This window comes from Phalaenopsis equestris, unplaced genomic scaffold (genome assembly GCF_001263595.1).
Source record: "Phalaenopsis equestris unplaced genomic scaffold, ASM126359v1 Scaffold000055, whole genome shotgun sequence".
Taxonomy (NCBI): Eukaryota; Viridiplantae; Streptophyta; class Magnoliopsida; order Asparagales; family Orchidaceae; genus Phalaenopsis; species Phalaenopsis equestris.
In genome coordinates, this window is record NW_018164497.1 from 1,523,444 (window position 1) to 1,550,691 (window position 27,248).

General features: G+C 36.6%; 1 protein-coding gene across 1 annotated transcript in view; it reads left to right on the top strand.

The window, feature by feature from the left end:
* Positions 1 to 26,861, top strand: part of LOC110019419 (probable 2-oxoglutarate-dependent dioxygenase At3g49630) — a 32,127-nt gene extending 5,266 nt beyond the window's left edge. Inside the window, exons 3-12 of the mRNA XM_020717060.1 lie at positions 10,231 to 10,349; positions 10,684 to 10,747; positions 10,877 to 10,944; positions 18,966 to 19,024; positions 19,088 to 19,241; positions 19,382 to 19,401; positions 19,789 to 19,835; positions 20,517 to 20,597; positions 26,327 to 26,416; positions 26,486 to 26,861. Of these exons, the coding sequence (XP_020572719.1) occupies positions 10,231 to 10,349; positions 10,684 to 10,747; positions 10,877 to 10,944; positions 18,966 to 19,024; positions 19,088 to 19,241; positions 19,382 to 19,401; positions 19,789 to 19,835; positions 20,517 to 20,597; positions 26,327 to 26,416; positions 26,486 to 26,614 (831 nt within the window). The 3' untranslated portion in view covers positions 26,615 to 26,861. The remainder of the gene's footprint in view (positions 1 to 10,230; positions 10,350 to 10,683; positions 10,748 to 10,876; positions 10,945 to 18,965; positions 19,025 to 19,087; positions 19,242 to 19,381; positions 19,402 to 19,788; positions 19,836 to 20,516; positions 20,598 to 26,326; positions 26,417 to 26,485) is intronic.
* Positions 26,862 to 27,248: the final 387 nt, after the last annotated feature.

The following is a 27,248-nucleotide window of genomic DNA, read 5'->3' on the forward strand; positions in this document are numbered from 1 at the left end:
GTGTAAGAGTGTCGTAGATACGGTACTCGATGATATTTAGCTAACTGACAAATCTTATTTTTGAAACTAGATAATTTTTTATTAGTAAATATCATTGGATACAATTGTTTTAAATATTGAAAACTGAGATGACGTAAACGACAGTGTAATAGCATGATAGAACATTCAGTAGACTGGAAAAAACTACAACTACTGGATGGAGTTAGCTCGTCAACAATGCTTTTCTCTTGAAAAAAATAGAGCTCGTCTATCCGTTTAGCAGTTTCGATCATCGTCCCCGAACGACGATACTGAAAGACATAAACATTAGGAGAAAAATGAGTGACACAATCTAGTTCATATATCAATTTACTGACTGATAAGAGGTTACACTTTAACAAAGGTACATGTAACAAATTCTAGAGTCAGGACTGCTATTTGAACAACAGGCCATTCACCCATAATGAACTACAGGTGTCGACAACAATTTTAACGATCTCTCTCAGAGCACGAAGAATATGTCGAGAAGGCTTGAGAACATCCGATCATACAGTTCGTGGCACCTAAATCAATAATTCATGGATTAGAAGAAGTAAAAACAGTCAGTGTCATCGAAATATTACCTTGATGAACATGGGAGATCTATGGGTCAGAAGAGAATTGATTAGATCCAAGCAATTTAATCAAGTGCTCCATCTGATTCTTAATAGAGTCTGGTGATTTTGAATGTTCCGAGTGGCTGGCAAGAGGGAGGTTCGTCGGCTGGAAGAACAGCAGAAAGGAGCAGTAGTAGAAGCTTCAAAGACTGATAGAACCAACTACAGGAAATCTTACTGACGGGAGTAGGGCCGGTGGAAATCAACAGTTTTTAGGTACTGCCTGATGGGAGACGGGGCAGGGCAGTAGAAATGAACTGCACGAAATACATTGCAGATCTGACAGACCAAACTGCGGGAATCCCGCTAACGGCGGAAGAAGGCTCGGCGGCTGAAGTAATCTGCAGGGAGAGCCAGTGGCTAGGGAGATGTCCCAGTGGTAGCTATGGTTCGATCTTTGGCTCCGATATCATGTTGAATGTTGGGTATTGAGCAGAATAATATTTTTTAGCAGCAAAAGGGATATAAATGCATGATACAAAGGGTATAGAAAAGTAAAGATATACTACCCAAATCTTTTCTAATAGCACACAAAAGATAAAAAACAAATAAATAAATTAGGAAATACATGTAAAAAGAAATAACATAAAAGTCAACAAAATAAATAGAAATAACTTCTAATAATATCTATTACCCTTTTTTTGTGGAAGTTATTAAACACCCTAAACCCTAAGATATTGATGGTTCTTACTCTGTACGATAGTAGGGGCTTGAATTTCCTACTCTTAAAAATAAACTATGCATTTTTTGGAAAAGTGTAATTGTTCAATATCAATTAAACAAGCGGTTTACAAAGTTCTTTTAACCAATTTACATTTTCTAATTATTTCATAGAAAAATATCTATTGAATAGGTGAAATACATTATTTAGTCTTTTCCAATTTGATAAATTTAGATAACATCACTTGCTTTATAAAAAAGGCATTACATTGAAGATTCCCAGTTGATTGCTTTCTACTATGGTAACACATAATACTTTAGTTTTGAGTTGGGTGAACCTTATGTCTCTAACTTGGAATTTTTTTCTTTTCCTCTAGCCTTATTTTTTGATCTGTTTGTGAAAAGTAATGTTTGTTATATGATCCATGATGCATTTAGGTACAATCAATTTATGGGATGTTGGAGAGTTATAAAAAAATTCAGGCACCTATCAATAGCAGTATCAATACCTAGACATGATGGTCCCAAAAACGCTTCTTTGGATTTGCACTAGTTCTTTAGAATTTATTTCTCTCTTAATGGTTGCCTGTTTGACACGTTTCATGTAAAAAGTTTATAAAGACATGAAATATGCTTGTTTGATCCTTAAGAAAATTTTTAAAATGCAACATGTAAAATTGTCAAGATTTGCAAAGCTTTTTTATCCTTCTGCTGTATGGGAATTATTTACCATATTGCTAAATACATGGAGCATTTTAGCAATCTGTTTCATTCTAGTATTAGAATGCCTCAATGTCTATAATACGGATTAGACATGCATTATATTAAAACTATGCCTTCTAGTAGTATTAATGCATTTTATAGTATTAATGCTTCTAGTAGTATTAATGCAATATTAGATTCAAAATTTTCGTTTAAGTAATTAAACCTATTAAAAAGTGGTATTTTTATTTTTTGAGATGGTACATTACTTTTGATGTCGTGTTTGAATATTTAAACAGTTAAATCTTTGAATCTGTATGGTCCCAAATAACAACACCTAAAATAAAATCAACAAGCACATTGCATCCAATTGTCTGAACAAGAAGATGATTTCTTTTATTTAGCAGGAGGCAGTAGAGGAGGTAGAGAGGGAATAACCAGGAGAGAATAGTGGAGAGGAGCACTAACTACCAACGGATAGTAGTAAGATGCTTGTAGTTTGTCGAGTTCTCCAGGCCGAGCCTAAGAAGGATCAATAGTGACTTAGGCAATATCTTCCGTACTCGGGTTGTGAAGGGGAAGGTGTGTAGACTCATTATAGATGGAGGTAGTTGTGAAAATGTGATGATGTGGGACACTTCTACAACTTGCAAGTAGAACACGGGCAAGGAAAGGGACATGAGAATTGTTTTGCACGAAATTCTGCAATTCTTCGATCCCGTTTATGTAGGATTCGTGGGATTCCACTATCTCGCAACACCAAGACGTAGAGAAGACAGGAATTTCATCTCGTAATTGTGGTAGCGTGATTCCCCAACAAATCTGTTTTCTTCATGCCATTGTGGGCCCACTTTTTTCTGCTATTTTAAGTATATGTAGGGTTATTTTGATAGAGCGCTATTTATATCTTGTTATTTTCTATTTTTTCAGACTTTTGGTTTTGTTGAGTATTTCAGAAATGATTTCTGATTTCTACTTATGTAGATCACTTTTTTTTGCAAGTGGTGTGCTAGTAGATTATTGAGGAATAGGTGATGAACCTCCTCAATATTTGTACCACGTCATTTCACTGTCAGTCTCTCTGTTTTTAGCTGGGACGATTGCCAATCGATGTCAAATATGTTGTCCAACAGCAGATTTCACCTTGCACACCTTTCAAATACCCTTGCCCTCACATATTTTCTTTCTGTCACCATTTCACAACCAACCCCTGCTAAACCACCTTCCAAAACACTTTCTATGAGCCCTAAAATAGTATCATCTAGTATTAGAGCCCAGTAAAGTTAAGATATTTTAGGGTTTTTATCTCTTGTAACGATAAAAAATTAAAAAAATTAAAGTTTCCATCATACTAAAATAATTCATACTTCAATTCCTAGCTCCAACCCTAAATTTTGAAAGTTCAACCTTCTTGCCCCTATAAAAAACCTCCCTCAACGCCTATAATCAAAGTTCTAAATTTCGTTCGTCCTTTCGTCTACAATCCTACACCCGTCAAAATCTTGATTGTGAAAAAAGACAAAAGTTGCCTAGGTAAAATCTGCAAAGAGTTGTCTAGGAGCTCATTATGGAGGATTGTAGTGGGAAATCTTTCAAATGCAACAGATGTTTGATGCCTTTGAGAAAAGATAACCAGGTGATGTCACCCATAACTGCAACAGTGATTCACCAGATGTAGAGGAGGAAGTGAATCCTTCCATAATGTGGTTTCCAGTGACGAAGAACCAATATCCAGACAATTTGACGTGGAATATCAGAGGAGAAGCCAAGATCTAAGAGTAAAGGTAAATTTATCGGATTTTGACAATTACATGAATCTAGAAGAGTTTATTAAGCGACTGCAAACATGGAACAAATTGTTGAGTAGAAATATGTTCCCCAAGACGAGAGTTAAATTTACAGCTATCAAGCTCAGGAAGACCACTTCTTTGTGATGGAAGAATTTGAGGCATATTCGACGGTGGGAAGGGAAGAGTAAGATCATCTTGTCTAAGATGAAAAGGGGATGTAACACAAATTTATTTTCATGTATTATTGACAGGATATGTTTATAAAATTCAACTACCTGCACCGAAGAGATTCTTTTGTGGAGGAATACACTGCTAAATTAAAATGTGAGTTGGTAGAACCAGAAGAGCATATAGTAGTGATGAATCTTAGTCTTTGGAGGATTGAGGTCGTCTATTAGTAATGTGGTGCAAATGCAACCATATTGGTCGTTGCTTGATGTAGAGACCGTAGCTCTGAAGGTCGAGAGACAATGTGGTAGTTTCAGGTCTACTCCACCCTTCAAACAGAGTTTGGCAATCGGATCATGCAGCAAGAGTACACCTAATGGAGCACCCAAGCTGACCATAATAGAGGAGAAACTCATACAGGGTGGAGAAAGGTGGAGACCGCTAGTACTCCTAAATCCATCCCAACTAGAAAGTGCTTCAAGTGCCACGGTTTTGGGCACTTTGCATTAGATTGCCTAAAAGGAGAATAATATCCTTCATTCAGTGGGGAGCGGTTGAAGAAATGGATAGTAATGCAGGAGATTAAATAAAGTGATGAGGACGCATAGGAGTATCTGCTTTCAACTGATATGAGAAAGATACTAGTAATTCAGATTGAGCCCATGGGAGAGACTTTTGCAACACTAATATTAATTGTCCTAGAAGATAGTGAGTCCAATGAGCCAATATCAAAAAAGGGGCAATCATTGTTGAAAGATTTGTCAAATGTCCTGGCAAATAGTTATTTCATGAGTGGCTACTACCGAAGGAGATTCAACATGGCATATATTTTATTTTAGGATCGGTTCCCCAGACGTGTTTGTTTATCAAATATGCCTTGCCGAATACTAGGAGTTATAGAAGCATGTTACATATTTACTGGCTTAAGATTTGGTTCGTCCATCTATGTGCAATTCTAGCTCTAGTTATGCCAACAAAAGATGACTACTTATTCTATCCTGACAGTCTTTGGAATGATATGTGTTTTAGAGTTGCAAGGAATAGACATGAGCATAATTTTTGAAGTTGGATTGTCCCAGACACAACAAGATAATGATTTTGTAATGGTAGCGATAGATCGATTCTGTAAGCTTCTAATGAAGAAGGTGAAGTCTTTCCTACCCTGGGAGAATGATGCATGATACTTCTATAGTTTGAGATTTGATTGCGAGCAAGGGAAGTGATGCGGGAATTGCCCTTCATAGGGTTCTGTGATTTTGTGATTCTGTTTAGATTCTTGAAACTTCGCTATCTTGCGACCTCAAGACATAAGGAAGACGAAATTTCCATCCCTTAATTGTCGTAGTGGGTTTCTCCTTTAAATTTGTTGTTGTGAGGCCATTGTGGGTCTACTTTTTTCTGCTATTTTAATTAAAATTAGGGTTAATTTGAGAGGGGGTTATTTATATCTTATTATTTCCTTTTTTTTTCAAATTTTAGGTTTTGTTTGAGTATGTTGGATATGGTAATCTTTGATTTTTACTTATGGAGTTTTGTACCTTTTCAAAACGACAAGTTTGTAGCTTATTCAAGAACAAGTGGTGAACCTCCTTGACATCTTTACAACGACGTTTCATCATTTGCCTAGCTGTTTTCAGCCAGGATAGTCATCGATGGACACCAAGTCTGTTGTCCAGTAGCAGATTTCACCCTGTGCTCCTTCAAAATACCATTGCCCTTGCATATTTTCGTTTCATCGTTATTTCACAGCCAGCTCCTGCTAAATCGTTTTCTTAAACGTACCATCTAGGAGCCCCAAAGCAATATCATTTATCACTGCATAGAAAAATTCTCAGCCACTCCCTAACTTAGTTGAAGAAGGAAAATGAGATCCATGTCAATAAAAGTATGTCTGATAGAATTTTCAATTTGTGACGAGCTGTAGGATCAAGTTTGGTGTAATGTTGCCCCTATGGATGCATATCATATTTTATTGGGCCAACCGTGATAATATATTAGGGGTATATACTTTATAATGGCCACAAATGAGTCGACAGTGATGAGTAATCAAACATAGATAGAAGTGATCATGCCTCATGCTACATTGCTACAAGCTATGAGAGGGGCGCTAGTGTGTTTGGCCTCAGTGATGCTAGAAGGCAGTGATATAGAAGAACTGATACCTCTGAGGCAATGCATCCCTTATTAGAGGATTTTCGAGATGTTTTGATTGATAGTATCACTCCTAGATTGCTGCCTTACAAGAGATTCAACATGCTATAGACATTATCCTAGTTTTAATGCTCTCCAAACAGCTTATCTATCGGATGCAACCAAATATAAGCTATAAAAGCAGCTTAAGGATCTCATGGTATGAGGACTAGTTCGCAAGAGCACCGATCTATGTATTGTTCCAGCTTTGATTGTTCCCAAAAAGAATGATACACGGTGCATGTGTATAGATAGCAAGGTCGTGAACAAGATCACTATCAAGTACTAATTTCTTATTTCGAGATTAGATGATTTGTTTGATCAGTTACATGGAGTCAATATTTTCTTCAAGATTGATTTTCAAATTGGTTATCACTATATTATGATGAGATCAGAGGATGAGTGAAAGACAACGTTTAAGGCACGAGATAGATTGTATGAGTGGATTGTCATGCCCTTTGGTCTGTCCAATGCACTGAACACTTTCATGTGGCTGATGAATCAGATTATGAGCCTTCATTGGAAAATTTGTATTTATGTACTTTAATGATATTCTAGTGTACATCAGTTTAGAAGAGAAGCACTTATATCATTTGCAATGTTATTGGGTTTCTTCAAACATAATAGCTATATGGTCACCGAAGAAGTATCATTTTCTTACACCACAAGTATGCTTTTTGGGATATATTTTTTCAATTGTTGACATTGAGATGGACCCAACTACTTTTGAAGCTATTATGACTTGGCCAAGACCCCAACCATTTACTCAGGTATGCTAGTTTTATGGTCTGTCTTTTTTTTATAGAAGATTTATTATAAATTTTAGTTCAATCGTGATACATTTCACAAAACTTCTCGAGTCAAATAGATTTTTTTGATTAGATGATGCCAAAATTAGTTTTCATGCTTTGAAGAAATAGGTCACTCAAGCTTTATTTCTAACACTTTCGGATTTCAATCAAGTGTTTGAGGTTGAGTGTGATGCTTCTAGTGTGAGAATTTGTGCTGTTTTAAGTCAAGGATGACACCCTATGGCTTTCTTCAATGAGAAATCAAATGAGTCTAAGAAAAAAGAACTCTATCTATGACAGAGTCTTATGGTATTGTGAGAGTCCCCAATCACTAGAATCATTATCTGCTGGCGAACTAATTTACACTCTATACTGGCCATAAGGCCCTTAGATTTTTGAATAGCTAAAGTAAGCTAAAGGGCAGACACGCCTCACGAGTGGAATTCCTCTCTTTAATTTATTTTGTGCTCAAATTTAAAGATAGAGTGTCAGAATAAAGTAGTTGATGCATTGTGTCGTCGCCACTTATTAATCATTACAATACGGTTTAAAGTAGTTGGTTCTAAAGTGTTAAAGGATTTATATGGAATTGACGAGGACTTTTAGGATATTTGGATCCAGTACAAGTATATGTCATATGAGCAGTATCACAAATATGATGGATACTTGTTCCTTCATAATAGATTGTGTATTTCTCATAGCTCGGTGCATTTTACAAGAATGTTATAATGGGGGATGGCAAAATATTTTGACTGTGACAAGACTCTTTACTTATTAAAAGAGAACTTTTATTAGCCTAGATTGATACGAGTTGTGGATAGGCACATCAGACAATGCAAGGTGTCTCCCTTGGATAAGACTCAAGGATAAAATACAGATCCATACACTCTCCTTCCTTTTTTTGAGGCACCATAGTTGGAAATGAGCATGAGTTTTAGGGTGGGTTCACCCTAGACACAACATAGTAAGGATTCTATCATAGTTGTAGTAGACCGTTTCTCCAAGATGACACATTTTGTTTCTTGCCATAAGATAATGGAAACATCACATACTAAAGACATATACTTAATGGAGGTTGTTCGTCTTCAGGGTATACCCAGGAGCATTGCTTCATATAATAATATGAAATTCCTCAATCACTTTTAGAGGAATTTATAGAGCAAGTTAGGCACAATGCTTCAATTCAGTTTAGCAATACATCCTCAAATAAATGGGCAGGCATAGGTAGTAAACCGTAATTCGAGAAATCTTCTTAGATGCTTTGTAGGAAAGAACATCAGACATTGGGATTTGATTCTTCCTCATGTAGAGTTTGCCTACAATTTTTCTGCTAGTCAGCCAATATGCCAACCCCTTTGAGATTGTGTATGGTTTGAATATTCTTACACCTTTGGTGTTAGTATCAATTCTGACAACTATTGAGCTTAGCATTGATGCCAAGCTTCGAGTCAAGGATATTCAAACCTTACATGAGCAAGCCAGAAAAAAAATTGCTAAGTAGAACACCAAATATTAGAAAGAGGCTAACAAGTCTAGAAAAGCTATGATTTTGAAGGAAGACAACTATGGATCAAACTAAAGGAGCACTTTTCTGCAAGTTAATTTTGAAAGCTTAGCCTAAAGCTGATAACCCATTCAAGATTGTTAATAAGATTATTAATAATGCCTACAAGATTGATCTACCAGGAGACTAACATTTGTGCTAATGTTAATGTCACGGATTTGTCACTGTAAGTTGAGGACCTATTTGTTTTCTGTCACAAAGACAGAGACTCTCTTACCCGTGAAGGGTGTGCATTTTGCATTAATATAAAATCAAAAAGTTATATAAAAAAGCTATAAAAACCACCGAAAAGCAAATAGAAGGCTGCTAAGTAGTAATCCCACAAAAATTCCTATCCCTTTTAACAAAAAATGACAAGGGATGATCATCATGTAAGCTTTTAACAACAAAACTATCCTGTAAAGCAAACTGTACAAAAAAAATTAGTCGTCTCATGGTTGGATCTGAGAATAAATGAAAGCAACACCTGACGAGAATTGGTCAAAAAAGCCAAATATGGATTGCACTTCTTTTGTTGCATCCCAATACCTATGTCCATGAAACGTCGGAGAGCAAAGGCTCTCTTATCCGGGAAGAGTGACACGAAGTTGAAATCTACGATCCGTGGCATGCAGGATTCTCACTATCACGAAATGTCGATTCTGTGGGATTGTTGAAAGTCTCATTATAGCGGGTGTTGAATGAGGGGTTGCCTCTTGGTTCTCATTTTTAGCAGTATTTTTTTCCTTTTATGATTTTTTCCCTATTTCGTTATTTTTAATGAGGATATAACTTGGCTATATATGTTTTGGAGAAGTATTCTATGATTTTCTGCTCTTGGAAGTGTTGTAGTCTCTTCTATTTGTAAGTGATGTGCTTGTAGCTTGTCCAGGAACAGGTGGTAGATCCTCCCTTGACATTTTGTCTTCTGACTATTGTTTTCAATCCAAATAGCCACCGAACTTCCCCTCCCTTTTCAAACGCCGTCGAACTTTCATATCCTCATCCTTTTACTATTTTACAACCATCTCTCCGTTAAATCCACTTCGTAAACACCTTTTAGAAACCCTAGAATGGTGTCTTGGATATCATAAAATTTTATAGTGTATTTATTTACATTTAACCAATACTAAAATATTCAAAACTCTTATATTTCAAGTACATTATATCAATAATATAGGAAACTACATAATCCTTTAGTAGATTCTAAGTATAATAATAATTTATAGGATCGATAATATCATAAATACATGAGAAAGTTAATTTATTTCTTTAGCTCAGTGTAGGTTGAAAGGGTCCCCAGCCTGATGTGGGATGTTAATAAGCTAAATGCATTGAGACCAAACCAAAATGATTGATTGGTTTATGAGTTAAAACACTTCCACATGTCACCACCCATTTAACTAGAGTTCTTTTGGCCTAAGTGTTGGCTTAGTAGAGTTTCTCAGTCATCCTCGTTCTATGATCAGTCTTTTTCCATAGGTTTTGTTTTCAAGAGCAATGAGGACTAACGGAACTACAAAATACAGCACACCCATGATAGTAATTTGAAAACTGTAAATACAACACACCCAAACCAAAATGACAAGCCGAGAAGATGAAATTCACCTAACATAAGCGACAACAATAGAACTGAATTTTTTCAATATATCGTAGGAAATGGTTATAACCAGTGCACAAACTCAACCTCTCATGAATTACTACATATTTTACTGAGAAGTACTTTTGTTGTCTTTCACCTTGTTTTACAGAAGGGCCATGGTATCCCTGGCTCACTTGTCAATGAAGTTAAAGAGGTGACACGGAAATTCTTTGATCTTTCATATGAGGAAAAGGTGAAGATTAAGATGTCACCGAAAACTGGATACAGGTTTGCTTTCTAATATCAGATGCAATTTTGATTGTAAATAGGAAGATATACATACATATCACTTAGTTCTTATGTATTTACCTATCTAATACCTATAATTCAGTTTTTACGTACATGCCAACTTACCTATGCAATAAATGGTGTATTCACCTTTTAAAAGTTATAATTGTCGTATTTTTTTTTGTGATATTGAAAGATTTGGGTGCTATGAATGTAAAATTTAAATTTAGGTGAATATATAAATACATAGGAGTTGGGTGGTATGTATGTAATAGCTCATTGTAAATATTGGTTATGCACATTTTGGAGTCAGCTATTTCATTGAAATCATTAGGGGATACCAGAGGATTGGGGAAAATATAACTCTTGGAAAACCGGATATGCATGAAGCTATTGATGTAAGTACGTGTTCTAGTTGATCTTATATTTGTATAATTAGCTCAAACTTCTTGAAATTTATACATTTTTAGCCTTGCATTTTTATTAATGTGAGTGTCTTATACTAGTTGCACTGTTTTTCTTGTTAGTGCTACAGACCTATGGAATCAGGAGAATATGGATCTTTAGGGAAAACCATGGAGGGACAAAATTTGTGGTATATGAACTACACTTAAATTGTGCTATTAGTTAAAGATTCCATGGATTGTTAGGAAAATGTTTGAATATATTTCAGCCTTTCCTTTAATTGTTGTGTAGGTGAAGCTCTTGAAGGACCATGTTAAGTCATCTTACACTCCTACTTTTCTCTACTATTTCTTACCTCTTTATTTCCTGAATATTTTCTCCATTATTTCAACTTAAATATATACATATACATGCATACATGTATACATATATAGGTGTGGACACCCGCAAGGGCAACTGCATACGATCTGTCCGAAGTCATCCTCAAAGGTAGGTGCGGCCTTCAAAGAAGAAAGCAACCCTGCTCAATGAGGGGAAAAGCTTCGAAAGAAAGAAGAGAGGACGTTGTGAGACTGGACGGGCGCAGAGAAGTTGCAAAAATCACTAGCTTTACCCGCGAGAGGGAGCCGCAAAGCGAGGAAAGACGTGAGACGGGCCGCAAAGCGAAGACGTGAGGAGACGCGTCTCAGAGCCGGAAGCGGGGAAGACGAACTGAAAGGATCGCGCGAAGCCGTAACATCTCAGAGCAGTAGAAGAAGAAGACGAAAGGAATCGAGCGTGAAGACGAGCGAAGCCGTAACTGTTGCTAGTGTTAGCAATCGGGCGAAACCCAAGCAGAGCCGAGCAAGAAGGAAGAAGAAGATGTCATGTTTCAATATATATATATATATATTGAAATCTAACATTCAAGTGAATAAGGATGGGTCTAACCCCACTGCTCTGGACATTTTAGTTTCACCTGGGGAGGATACTACCAGACAGGAGTTGTCTGTTGCCCTTGAGGAGCCCCCCATGACACTGTTGTTACTGTTACTGCGAGTGATGTGATGCTGACACCTTCAGACCCCATAAAAAACAATACTGATGGACTATTACCTACAAATGACAGTATTCAGACTGATAATTAGGAGAACCTCGTAGCTCCACTTCTTCAGAAAGTATCCGATGTAGAGTCAACTCATACTTCACATATAGTAGAACCTATTGTGGGTACTACGGTTGGCATTCCTTCTGCTCAGCTCTACCACCCCATAGACTGATTCTTCGGATGAGGAATGGCAAGTCTATTCCAGGAGGAAGAAGAAGAATAAAGACCGACTCCAGCTCATGAACATATTGGATGATACATTGGTTACTACTGGCAATGACGATCATCTTACCAGCTTATTAGTTTGCTCCTTCCCTAGAACTAGAGGCAAAGGCAAGAAAAATTGGGTCAAAGTGGGTCCCTCTCTAGCCACTTGATACTATGTATTTTGACACTGTTAGACTTCTAATTTAAGTATCTAATGTATTTTTCTGTTTTTTCTAGTTTTGGAACCATTTGTGGTTTTTAAGTGGGCAGGGTGTCATGCTTGGACCCTCCCACACATTATATCTGTATCTTTCTTTCTATTTAATATATTAGCCTTTTTGGGCTTTAAAAAAAAAAAAAAAGATTGTTAGAAGTTATATTAGGAAATATTTTATTCCTGTTAGAAGTTATGAGGATTAAATTTATTTCCTAATATAACATTATTTATTTTGTTATTTCAGACTTATTTTCTTGGATTTGATTTATTTCTTATTTTAGCCTTTTAATTTTATGTTGTTTCATTTATCTCTAAATAATTAATATGAATTGATTAATTTGAGATATTAGGTATTATATTTTTTTTTATGTTATTTATTTTTATTATCTTTTTTTCTAGGATTCATGTAAGGGTTATTTATACTGCTTTTTATATTAATAAAAAAATTTTGCTTTATTTCGCATTATTCTGGATTTCAACATGGTATCAAAGCCTTGAAAAAACCCTAGAGTCTCATATCGGCGGAAACTTTCGAATCCCTGTTGTTGACAATCTTTGTCATGTTGCAGGCCCTTCTTCCGCTGGACTGGCCTGCATCCGACCAACCCTTCCCGATTTCCAACACAGCCACTGGTCTTCCTTGCAAACCTGCTGGCCTTCCCTTTCCCTGCAAGTACAACCGTCGGTCTTCTTTGCCTGTTTTCTGCTCGTCCTTCCAGCTATTTTTTTACGTATGTTTTTTGTAGGAGTCCGATTTCCTAGTTTCTAGCAGCCCAACTTCCCTGGTTATCTATAGGTTCTTACTGCTGGAGGTGCAGCTTCTCGCAGTTTTTTGGCACCTATTCCCTACAACAGTCCGACTTCTTAGTTTCTAGTATTCCAACTTCCCTGATTTTCTGCAGTTGTCCAGATTTCTCGCAGATCCGGCTTCCTAATCTCCAGCGGTCCAACTTCTTGATTTCCAGTCGCCTACAGATCTCCTTCGTTACTTCCGTCAGCCAACATCATGTCTCGAAATCACAATCAAATCTCTTTTGGCTTAGTTGGAAACATGGCAGAGTCCTCTAAGCTGCTTGGATCCAGTTCGCTCTCTTCTTGCTCGCCGACCTCCCACGTTCTTCAAGGATACCTTGGGATCATTGTCGTCACACGGTTAGCCATCTGAATCATTCAAAGCTCTGTTATAACCAAAGGCCAGAGAAGAGCGTTGTCTCCACTCCGTACCCGAGGCCGCAGTCGCATGTTCCTTACTTGCGACCTACACTGTACCTTTCTTTCTCATCCCGATAACAGTTCACCCTGTTCTTGACTGGTCGGTGTACTTGCTTAGCACCACCGCTCTGGCCTCCATTGCGATCAACTCATCTGTTCTCTCGTCGCTCTCGGTCTTACTGCCTTGGCTTGCGATGTTGGGATCTCTAGGGTGATGGCTTATCTGTGGTACTCTGATGATGTCGTGAGGGTGCCTGGGTGGATATATTACTAGGCAGGGGGAGTGTCCAGTGATGGCCTCTGACCAACTTTCTATACAGTCAATACATTAGTTTATTTAGTGCAAGTGTTTCTGTGGCAGTTTATGTGGTTGAAGCTCATTCAAGTCATTATCATCCTGTCCAAGATATTTTTTGCAGGTGCCTCTTTCTTGCTGCGCTTAGTTTTCTTCTTTATAGTGAAAGGTTTTTCCTAATGTTGCAGTGTTTTCCTGTTGAATCAAAAGGAAGATGCAAGAAATTGAATGAAGTTGGATATGCGACAACCATATGCTTTAGTTATTTCTTGATTAGGTGCATCATGAATTTATGATGTGCTTCAATGCATTTGGCGAAACTGTAGACATTGATGCATCAATCTCAGAGCTTTTCCTGCAGCAGATTCTTCCTCTGGAGATTTTAAGAGTACTTCCCTACATCTGACCCTCCCCGAAATCTCCTGCAGCAGAACATTCTCTAGAGCTTTTCTGTTTGCTGCAAGTCATACTCTCCAGTTTTTTCTGTTGGTTTTCTACTTCTTTGCAAACTCCCCTGCAACATTACCTGTAGGAGCCTTCCGCCTACCTACAAATACGGTTGAAACTGCAGTCAAAGACAATCACAATTAACTAGAAGTCAGTTTTTCCTACAAATTATCTACTTCCCTGCAACATTACCTGCAGGAGCCTTCCACCTACCTACAAACATTGTAGGAACTACAACCAAAGACAATCACAGTTGCCTACTTCCTTGCAAACTCCTCTACAACGTTACCTGTGGGAGCCTTCCGCCTATTTATAGACACTGCAAGAATTGCAATCAATGACAACTGTAGTACCGGATGAAGACTTCAAGTTCTACCTCACAGGATCGTCCTCGCCCATTGTTTGATATTTTCAAATCCACGTTGAACATGATTTTCAACCATGTTTCAACTTGAGGGGGAGGTTAGAAGTTATGTAAGGAAATATTTTATTACAGTTAGAAGATATGAGGATTAGATTTATTTCTTAATATAAATTTATTTCTTTTCTTATTTTAGATTTATTTTCTTGGATTAGAATTATTTTCTTTTCTATGTCAGGCTTTCCTATTTTAAGTTGTTTCCTTTATCTCCAAATAATTAATATAAATTGATTTATTAGAGATATTTAGTGTTATATCTTTCCTTTTGTATTTTTTTTTATTGTCTTTCCTATTCTAAGGTTCATGTAAATGTTACTTATACACCTTTTTATATCAATAAAAAAATTCTTATAGTTTTGAAATTAATTTAATATTCAGGTTCATTAGTTACTGGACATATTTGACCATATATATATATATATATATTCAATAAAAGAATGGTCAAAGACTATTATATGAGCCTCAATCATCCCTCATGCACCTAAAAATTTAAGTACCACAACCTACACTCGGGGGGAATCAATATCCGACCAACTGATCTAAGCACACGACGTATGTATATATATATGTATATATTAAAAAAAAAGCCTAAAAAGACTAATATATTAACTAGAAAGAAAGATATAGATACAATGTGTGGGAGGATCCAGCATGACACATTGCCCACACAAAAATCACAAATGGTTACAAAACTAAAAAATACAGAAAAGTACATTAGAGACTTAATGAAAATGCCTAAAAGTGTCGAAACATAGTATTAGGTAGCTAGAGAGCGACCTAATTTGGTCTTGCCTCTGCCACTAGTTCTAGGGAAGGAGCAAACTAATAAGTTGCTAAGATGATTGTCATTGCCAGTAGTAACCAATGTATCATCAAATATATTCCCGAGTTGGAGTCAACCTCCAATTCTTCTTCTTCCTCCCAGAGTAGACTTGTCATTCCTCATCCAAAGATTGACTCACCTGATCTTGGTCTAAAGTGTGCTAGAGATGTGCAGGCTGTTGAACATTAGAAGCAACTACATGTTGTACCGGTGGATCTGTTATTTGATTAAAGGAGCACTCTTGTGTGTCTTGGCATGTAAGTGAGTCTTCTTCAATAACAGTGAGTGGTATAATCACAACTGGGTCTGTAGCTGTATTATGATGTTCTTCGTCAGGAACTGCGGTGTTGGAAAGAGGATCGGGTTGCATCTTCTCAACAGGGATGATAGGTGGCTGATATTTAGCGATATCCGGTCTTAGATGAGGATGCAAACGATAGCAAATACTAGAGCTGTGGCCAAACATACTGTAATCAGAGCAACAAGGAGGGTGTGGTTTTATTTCAACATTTTGCTAATACCCATTGTGAGTGGTTCCAATCCATATCTCATCCGGAGTTGGTTGAGTGATATCCCTGTCAACTAACACACAAGCCACAGAGGGTGTGGTGATAGCAAGTGTAGGACTATCAAACTTGAGAGGCTTACCGTAAGCAGTTGCTAAGGAGTAAAGAATTTCCAAGTTGAACAGATATAATTTTAACCCCCCCCCCCGGAAACTTTATCCAAACTGGAATGATAGGGGACTCTGCTTTTGGATCAAAACCAACAGTTCACTTTGAAATTTTCATGTAACGGTTGTCGATCTTGATAACTTTAAGAGAAAAAATGTGAGTGTAATCAGTATCGTGAGACAACTGAATCAGTATGTTTTGACCATTAAGTAAACCAATATTCCAATTGCCTAACAGCTTCATGATATCAAATTCTTTTCGAATAATCTCAAGTTTTTGGTGATAATAAAGAAATTTTCCCACTAGAGCAAAACACCACGAAGATGTAGAGTACTAGTTTCAACTTCTGTGAGAATAAGAGCAGACTTCTCACTTTTTATTCCCAATTTTCTAATGAAGGTGTGATCACCATCACCTTCAAGAGCCTCGTGAAATGATTATGGAACATTACATGACTTGTCGATATAAAATCAGGCTCTAAACTTAAAAGAGGAGTACGAGTAAGAATAGGAAAGTTGCCGGCAACTGCAGTGGCATAAGAACGCATGGTCGAGGCCATCTGAAGAGATGCTAGGCAAGCAGACCTTCTGTCGGGCAGGGCAACAGAGGCGATGTCGATTTCTGTCGGGCAGGGCGAACGCGTCGTCGAGTACAGAAGACGACGCGAACGTCGTGTGCGGGTGAGGAGGGACGAAGTGCAGGAGCAGGCGGAATGACGAAACGCGAGATTTTTCGTCGTCTAAGCAGACAATCGCAGGGCTTGCGGAATGACGGGAAGACGAAAAATATCGTGGAACCCTTCTTCGTCGGGCACGAGGAACCCGTTGGAGTAAAGCCGAGAGATTCGAAGAAGGGAATTGTCGTGAGGCGTAACCCTCGCCCACACTCGATAAAAAAGTATGTGTATATATATATATATATATATAATGGAATTATATCTTTTGCAGCAATCATTCACCAATGCATATCACTTAGAAAATCCTTTACAATCATCTCAATAGCTAATAAAAAGGATACAGGCTCAATAATAACCTTTTCACAAAAATTAAAATCTCTTTGACAATCCACAAAGTTTAGTAGTATTCATGTTTCATCATGCATAATTCTGATAACTTCAACATATTTTTTTCTTAGTGCACACTAAATCAATTTTTATTCTAATTAATTATATGCTATTTCTAGTTCGAGAAAAAATCCTATTGAGATCCATAGTTTGTTTTTAATTCTTTTTGTTAACAGAAAATTAACCTAAGACCCTATAGTTGATTAAAAAAAATTCTTTCATCCCATCGACTGATTTTTTTTTTCTTAACTTCAAAGTTATAATAGATCTTAGCATTTATGAATCTAATTAATGTTACTTCGAATGTGATTGTTAAAATAATGGTTCTTGTTCATCAAAGTTTGAATATAATAACTGGTAGTATGGAATTAGTTATTTGGATTCTTAGAAGTTCTACTGACTTGATAAGTCTGGTTAATATTGCTTTTGACGTGGTGCAAAAATAACTGATCTTGTTACTCAAAGTTTGATATGTTCACTGGTTGTTTGAATAAATCCATATAGCCAATGACAATGTTTAGACTTTTGAGTAGCCAAATCCGGTATTTCAGCAACCAATTCTAAAGCACAGTAACCAAATTCATAAATATTAGAATTTATTGTCACTTTGAATTTAAATAATTTTTTTAGTCAATAAATAAAAAATAGTTCTTGGCCAATCACAACCTCTTATTGTAGTTTCCCCTTGTAATATTCATCATAACATAAAATTTATTTTATAACGGATTTCTTGAAATGTAATCAAATTGATTGAGTCTAAGATTATCTCTCTCTCTCTTTCTCTCTCTCTTTCTTGCTCTGTTATTTTCATTATATAACTTTATTACAATTTTCGTTGTTTGGTTTAGAACTAACCATAAATATTATGTGAAATCTAATGAAATAAATTCATTTTGATATCTAATATTGAGATTCTTCTATTTTTTTTTTTTATTCATAGAAATCATATCTCCTTTAGATGTGGAAGTAGCTCAATTTCCCATTCAATAATTTAAGGTTTATTAATTAACTAGTGAACTCTCTAATTGACTGAAACTTCGTTTAACCAACTACAGAAAGCTATTATAAGATCATGATATTCTTCATTCAAAGCACTAAGCAAAGCTCATTTTTTTTCTCATTTAGAACTGGATCTCATCAAACAACATGCTTGTTTAGAGAAAAAGCTAACAGCATGTTATCATTCTTCATTGGTGCAAATTCATCTTTCAAAACTTTATGTACTCTTTTTTGGTCTGATTTGAAGAGCTATGAATAGATTTGATAACTTTTTGGGTTCCTAATCTTCTGAATCTGTATGAGGTGTTTCCCAGTGAGCTTGAGAGTAAAACATAGCTTACCAGCTCAATCCACCACTTCGTTCTTGCTTTTTTATTATTTTGATATTTTTCTAATGTGGTAGTTTCGACATCATCGACAGCTTCCCTGGATTTTAGGGAAATTTACATACCAGCATACAATTCTTATGCATTTACATGTCTCCCACCTAAATTTGTCTCCCACCTAAAGTTTCATATTTACTTACATAGCACTCCGGTGCTTTAAACCTATGCATCAAAAAGGTGTATTTCACTTTTAAAAAGTGTTAATATTGCTATTTTTTATGTGATAATGAAGATTTGAGTGCTGTGTGTAAAATGAAAGGTTAGGAGTGAGATATGTAAATACATAACGTTTGTGTGCTCATGTAAATGCCACTAGATTTTATAAAATTTTGAAGCTAGTAGAATAACTTTAGCTTTTCTCTTTTTTATTTTTGCGTCAGGCCTGAAAGTCCTTCAAACTTCAAGTCACTGATGGAAGAGTACATCGGCCGTCTCAAAGGTTTGGCCATTTTTGAAATTTCAAATTTATAGCCGGAACTAAAACATTTTATCTTACCTACAGAGCTTGCAAGGAAAATAATGCAGGGAATTGCATTAGCATTAGGTGGACCTCCCGAAACATTCGAAGGTGAAAGGGCTGGCAACTCATTTTGGGTAATGCGGATCATCGGATACCCAGGTTTAATAGGCGATATGCAATATAATGATGTTGGATGGTAATTAATATTTGAGTTATGTTAGTTGCTGCTGTAATTTTTTTTCTACACTACTTTTTGTTAAACTGCACCTTACATTAACATTATTTGCTTTCTTTTGTTCTCTTCTTGCTTCGCCTTCAAATGTTCTTATAACACAGTGAAGCTCACACAGACTATGGTAAGCTTCTTGCCGGTAACTCAAGAAAGTTTTTCAAGAAAATGGTTACATGAACACCTCAGTCTTCCTGATACACATATTCACGAAGATTCTCCATTCTTATGTTAAAAATTATGCTAGTTCTTTTTGGAATTTACAGACATATCACTGAATTCCTATGTATTTACATATCTATAACACCTAAATTCAATTTTTACATACATGCCACCTTTCCTATGCATTAAAAGGTGTATTTTTGATGTGATATGAAAGATATGGATAGTATAAATATATAAAGTATTGTTTACATGCTAGATAAGTAAATACATAAGAATTGAGTAGTATGTATGTAAATGCTCCTTTCTTTTTTGGCGGGTGAGAAAACATAGCTGTGATTAAACATTGCAGGTCTTCTAACATTAGTTAACCAGGATGATGATATTCATGCACTTCAGGTATGGCGTTGATTCTGGAAATGATTATAATCGTTGGTAGAAAAGAGTTTAATTTGCTCTTTATCTTTACTAGTTTTGATTTAGGAAAAAAAATATATTAGGATATTAACTAAAATTTTGATCAGATGGGTCTCAAAACCTTTGGATCAACTCTGAAATGGGTGCATTTCATAGACATTATACTATTTTTTTAGATCCATCTTGATTGATACAATTTTTTAGTTTTGGTTTAGTTATTTATTTATTTTATGTCGAATGTCGATTTTATCTTTATTTATTTATTTATTTATTTATTATTATTATTATTATTATTATTATTATTATTATTATTATTTTGCTTTTCTTTTCCAATATGGCTAATGTTTACTTGATGCTTTATTAAAATGCTCAACGTTCTATTTTTGTATTTCCTTATGAAAGTTAAGAGGGATATTGCTGCAATGAGTGTCTATTCCTTCTTTTGTTGCTTGCATGAACAGTTGTTACCTATTAAAAGAAAATTGGAAGCTGGAAGGGGGTTTGAGAGAAATAATCTGAATCAAATAGTGTTGGAGTAGAGTCAACCAAAGAGAATATATAACTTTTTGACCTCTCATAACAGTATAAATACTTTAATTGCTTGGCTTTGATCAGTAAATGTGTTTCCAAAATTTTATTTCTTGTTGGATGATGAGGTTGCAGGTTAAGAACGGAACGGGTGATTGGATATGTGCAGTTCCAGTTCCTGGAACCTTTGTCTGCAATATAGGCGATATGCTCAAGGTATAGCTCTTGAGTGCAGAATCTCAAAATTTATGTTTTAAAATGGCAGATATTTACTGGTATTCTATTCCGAACATTATGTATTTAGATATTTCTCAATCTCAAGCAGATGGGTGTGCGTCTTACTTTAACCTAATGATCAGTTTAGGTTCCCCAGCTAACTAACACATTAGTGTTTATTTTTAATGGCATTTACATACATGGCATATTGTATTTACATTTCTCACACCTAAACTTTCATATTTACACACATTGCGCTCAAATCTTTAGTATCACATAAAAAATAACACTATTTCCACCTTTTAAAAGTGGTATACACCTTTTCATGCGTAGGCTTAAAGCACCAAAATGTTATGTATATAAACATAAAAGTTGTGGTGTGAGATATGTATATACATAAAGACTTATGTGATGTGAAACTTGCTATTTCATTCCATATATGTGTTTAAATAGGTGTTACAATATTTCACAAATAAACCCAATAAAACCCTCTAATTACATAACCTAATAAAACCCTCTAATTACACATAACCCAACACTCCTCCTCAAGATGGGCAAAAAATATTCACTAAATCCATTTTGTCACATAATCTAGTTAAATTCACTGAACTAAGTCCTTTGGTGAGGCAGTCGGCCACCTGCTCTCCAGTAGCTACATGACAAAGTTCCAGCAATTCGTTATTCAGGTTCTCCTTGATGAAGAATCTATCAATCTTCACATGTTTAGTTCTTTTGTGTTGCACCGGGTTTTTAGCAACGTTGATTGCTAACTTAAGACACCACAACTTCATTTGAGTTCCTTGATCCATTTTGACTTCAACCAACTAGGCCTTCAACCATATCATCTCAGCAAATCCTAATGCAAGGCCCTATATTCTATCTTTGTTGTTGATCTTACTACAACTGACTGCTTCTTGCTCTTCCACGAGACCAAGTTACTACCTACAAACATGCAATATTCTGATGTGGATCGACTGTCATCAGCACAACTTGCTCAATCAATATAACAAAAGCCCTCAATATTTACATGCTCATTCTTCCTGATTATCAACCATTTCTCTGAAGCATTCTTCAGATATCTCAGAATCTAATACACTCCATCCATATGACTTTTTCTTGGATCATGCAGTTAGCAGCTCATCGCACTTACTGCAAAAGAGAAATCAGTTCGAGTGTGGCATAGATAGATCAGGTGGTCCACTAGCCTCTAATCCTCTCACGGTCAATTGATTTACCTGCCTTTGTACTGAGCTTGACCTTCTAATCAATTGAAGAGACTGCAATTTTGCACCCTTGCATACCTTTCTTCGTGAGAAGATCTAGTATATACTTTCTCTGGGATAGGATCATCCCTTAGATCCGTAGGACACTTCAATCCCAAGAAAGTGTCTGAGTTGGGCCAGATCTTTTAACTCAAATTGCTTCTTGAATCTTCCCTTCAGTTGAGCAATATCTGTCTCATCATCATCAGTCATAATTATGTCATCCATATATACAACAAGTATAGTAGTGTGACATTCATGTTGTCGAAAGAGCTCCATCTGGTTTGCATTGATCTGTTGATATCTCATGCCATCATCATTCTAAACTCGTGGAATCAAGCTAGGGGAGACTGCTTCAAGTCATACAGAGACTTCTTGAGCCACACACTTTGCCCACTGTCTGGGAAATACTGAATCCTGGTGGTATCTCCATATATACCTCCTCCAATACCTCTCCTTGAAGAAAACTATTCCTTACATCCAGTTGGAGTCTTCATCCACCATTCACTGTCATAGAAGCCAGTCCTATTCGTGCTCATCTTTGCAACTGGTGCAAATGTTTCATCGTAGTAAATGTCATACATGTAACTATACCCTTTTGTAACTAGTTGTGTTTTGTACCTCTCCACCTTCCCTTCTGGAGTTTGCTTTAATGTGAAGATCAAATTGCATCTAACTGCCTTCTTCTCTGCTGTTAGTGGTGCAATCTCCCATGTCGGTTTTTGTCAAGAGCTCCAAGCTCTTCATGCATCGCCGCTTTCCACTTGAGATCCTCTTTAGTAACCTGCCAACACTTTGATATAGAGACAGAGTTCAATGATGCAATGAATGCTCCATGTAAAAATGAGATGTTAGAATAAGAAATAAAGTTTGCATTGTCAAGTTCCCACCCAAAACAAGCAAGAGAATGTCCCGCATTGCTGGTGTAGGTGTCTCAAGAGTTGGGGAAGACCTAGACAAGTGACTTGTTGGCACTGTAGACTCTATTCTTTATGTTTACCTTTTCCTCTATATATACACATTTAGTTTACCTTCAACCTGAATCCCACCACCTCTAGGTTCAACCTCCTTGATTTTTGTCTCCATAGTTGATTCATCTCACATCACAGGACATGACATTGATCTCACTTGCACCACTCCTTCACTATTATTACTCATTCTCTCTTGCCTTATATCTCAAGTGTCTATTTAGTCACCGAAAGATGAATTCACCTCCAAAGTAAAGTATGGTTTAAATTCTTTAAATGACACATTCATACTCACAAAGATTTTCTTCTCAACTGAGCTCCAGTAAACATAACCCTTTTGAGTGGCAGAATAGCACACATACATACTTTTCACAGCTCTGAGATCCAATTTCCCTATAGATGGTTTGTTGTTTTTCACAAAACATGCACATCCAAATTTCTTCAATGGAAGGATCCCGCTATTGTCTTATTTCAACATATGACAAGAGGAATTTCACTCCAGCACTCTTAAGGGCATCCTGTTAATCAATGAGCGGTTGTCAATATTGGTTGCCCTCATAAATATTAATGAACATTCATTGTCATCATCATGTTCTGAACTACCTCTAAAAGATACTGATTCTTCCTCTAGGCTACTCTATTATGTGCTGGTGTGTTTGGCGTTGTATCCCTTGAGATGACAAGTAGTCCCCAAATGTTTTGTTGATATATTCTGTCTCATTATCAGATCTCGATGCATTCACAACCGCCCCATATTGGGTCCCGATTGCCTTATTTTAAAGCACACAATTACCTCACTCTTCTGTTTCATCAAGTATATACAGATAACATAAGAAAAACAATCAATAAACATAACAAAATAACGATAATTATACATAGAACTAGTAGAACAACGCCCTCATACATAAGAATGTATCAAATCAAACACACAAAAGTTTTTATTCCCATAACTGACATAAGAGTTCCTAGTGAGCTTGTCAAACACACAAGCATCACACACTAGTTTCAACTTATTTGTCTTTCATACAAAGATGGATTCAAATGATTCAATTGACTGAACGAGGAGTGCCCAATGCGCCTGTGATGTAGCAGCAATACAGCCTCCACACTCCTCTTAGATTTTCTCGCTCCAACATTCTCAACTATGGATGCCAAAGCTGAGTTTGTCCCCTCTCTATCTAATTACCAGAGTTCACTATGTCACGTGTCAATCTCAAGTTTTCAGTCAATCCCCTTCTCTTGAAAGATCACATTTGGAATATCAAATGAAACTATACATTTTAGTTGGAGTATAATGACACTAATTGATAAAATGTTCACTGGAAAAGAAGAAACATGCAAAACATTAGATAAAGTCATATAATTGGGACTGTACTCTTACCAACCACAGGTTGTGTTGTACCATTAGCAATCTGACTGCTTTCTAGTACTGTTAAATGAGTATAGGACGAGAACTCACTAGTGATATCTGTCACATGTCAAGATGCACACCAAAATCTACAATTCATTCTAGTGAAATTGTGGTAGATATAGAGGCAAAAGCATGTGTATGAAAAGCACCTTTGGCTCAATGAGCATCACTACCAGTGTTTCCCCTGGATGACGATAAGCTGGATGAATCCCCAGTGACATCACCTGTCCTCTTTGGTTTCTCTTCACATCTCTAGTAACTCATGATCCTCATCAGTAAAAACCACCTGTCTCTCCCTCATTCTCCACTATCATCAGACTTGCCTGTAGCCTCGTCTTTTACCTATTTGGCCCCACAATTACAATCACGTCCTCTAGACTATCCACGTCCACCCATCTTGCTTAGGTGTCCCACTTGTCTGCAGTTATAGTACTTGTTGGTCTCCCCCTGAGCACTTATCCTACTTGAGCTCCAGGCAGCCAAAGTTGATCGCATTCCTAAAAGTTCACTCGGTTGAGCCGAAAGAGGTGTTGAAGTATTTGCTCCCGTCGAGACACTAATTCTCTGTATGAGCCCGACAAGACCTTCAGAACTTCAGGATTCATCTCCCCAGTAGTTCTAATACTTTTTCTCCCATAATATCTTCGTCACATGACATTCTCAATCACAAGTAACCAAATTTAGGTCACACAAAGAAAGAGCAAGGCAGCAACAAAAGTCTCTCAATAGAAGCTCTCTCGCTCGGACAAGGAAAAAATGATCTGGATACAAGCTTTGAAACCTTCCTAGCTTCGATCTGACACCCTCGCATGACAGAGGAATTCTGCAATTCCTAATTCTCGCTGTTGCCTCTCCTGTTCACGCGAACTAAACACACAAGCTTTCCCGTCACGCTCCACCACCTCTCTTCACAAAATCAATGCTTGAAACACCTTCCTTGCACAGTGCCGCATTGCCACTCTTTTTCTACATCGTCTATCTCGCGCACGACAAAGAAATTCCGAAACTCTTAGCCCGCACAGTCCCAAAAAACGAAGGCATTACTCCGCTTCTTTCTCCTCAGATCAAAGACGCATTACTGCCATTACCCTTCACTTCGTCTCCGCTGCATCGAGCCACATTCTCCTTCACGCTCGAATAGAGGCCCCGTCTCCCTGCTTGCACTGGTAAGTTGTTGGAGACTCGCAACTCTGTTCGAAACTACAGTGACTGAACCTCCTGTCTTTCTTGGAACTACATTGAACAAAGCTCTCCTAGCGAGGGAAGCGAAGACAAGTCGCAGCGCACGAGAGCCGCCAAAGCTCCCGTCCTTGTCTTCCGCTCTCTTCTTCCACCTCGTGATCGAAGTTCATGCCGCTCTATCTAGCGATTCTTCGCTGCTCACGCGACCGGGGTACGTTTAGCTCATAAAGAATTATTTGATGTCAAAACTTCTATTTCATTCAACATTTGTTCAAATAGGTGTTACAATGTTTAACAAATAAACCCAATAAAACCCTCTAATACACAACCCAATAAAATCCTCCTATTATACATAACCACAACAATACATAAGAGTTGTCTGCTACTTGCGTAAATTCTCTTTATTTTTATTAGGCTAACCCAATTAGTTCAGTAGTCGTTCCCATTTCGGTTAAATCATGCATGGTTCCTTGATTTAAAGTTAACTAACAATGTGGTGTAAAGTTAGATGGCAAGTTCTGGGAATATGTTCTTAAAATATTGAAGATTTTAGTGTTTAGGTTGGTAATACTTTTTGAAAATAAATAAACTTGATTTATTTGTGCTTGTAATCTCCAGATTATTTTTTGAACTTAGTGGAAGCCTAAAATTTAGCAGTCATTCATATTTATGGTAAATGGGAGATTTTAATTAATTCTGCATTTATTATTTTATCTACAGCTCCCTACAACAAATAGAGACTTCTCCAATTTGAAATTAATACAAAGCCTATTCCTTCTAATATTTTGTCCACCTTATTTTTCCAACAATATTTACTGTTCTGATTGATATTTTAGCAATGATCTCTCTAATAATTATCATGAAATGTGCACTGCCTAAACTTAGATGACTATCAATTATATTTAGGTTTGGTCTAATGGATTATACCAGCCAACTCTTCACAGAGTAGTTAACAACTCTCCGAAGTATCGGGTCTCAGTTGCATTTTTCTATGAGGTTTTTCTTTCCCTCTCCATTTATCCTCATGGTCGCACATTCTAATTGATTTTCATTCTGCTTGGACAGCCAAATTTTGATACGGCTGCTGAACCTTTGGATTTTTGCTTAGAAAAAACCAGCGGAATTGTGAAATACCAAAGAGTTGTTTATGGAGAGCATTTGGTTAGTAAGGTTACCACCAACTTTTCTTCTTAGATTTAGTTCTGTTATTGCTGCTCATTTCAATGTAAATCTTAAAAAAATAAGAAGGTTCTTTCAGTTCATCTAAAAGCAAGCTGTTTATATTTAAATGCTTAAAGTTTGAAAACATTCTTGTTTATAATTCAAGTTTTCATTATGTTATTGTAATTAGTTAGTTAAAATTGTTTGTTTAGTTGTAGTTAAGTTGCTTGATATGACATTGTAGTCTATAAATCTCTGTTGGGGAGAATGAGAATGATGAGGCGGAAATTGAATGAATGTGTTTTCCTTCTTCTATGCTGCTCTCTTTTTTATTTGTTTTTGAAGTGTAAAACAACTCAAAATGTTCAGTTATCATCAATGGTGCCTTTGCTAAATAGTCCTTGATCATAAATGCTGCTAACAACTACCAATCATCACCATTGCCTATTCAAGATTGCTTAAGATTAGCATAGTCAATATTGTGTCCGGAGTCCGTACGCAAGCTGCGTCTAGGGCTGTCAAAAAAGCTCATTGTTCGCGAACAATTCGTGTTCGGTTCGTCAATGAGTTCGTGTTCAATTCGTTCGATAAGTAAACGAGACGAACGCGAACAAATTTTTTTCGTTCGGTTTGTTAAACGAACCAAACACGAACAGTGATGCGTTCG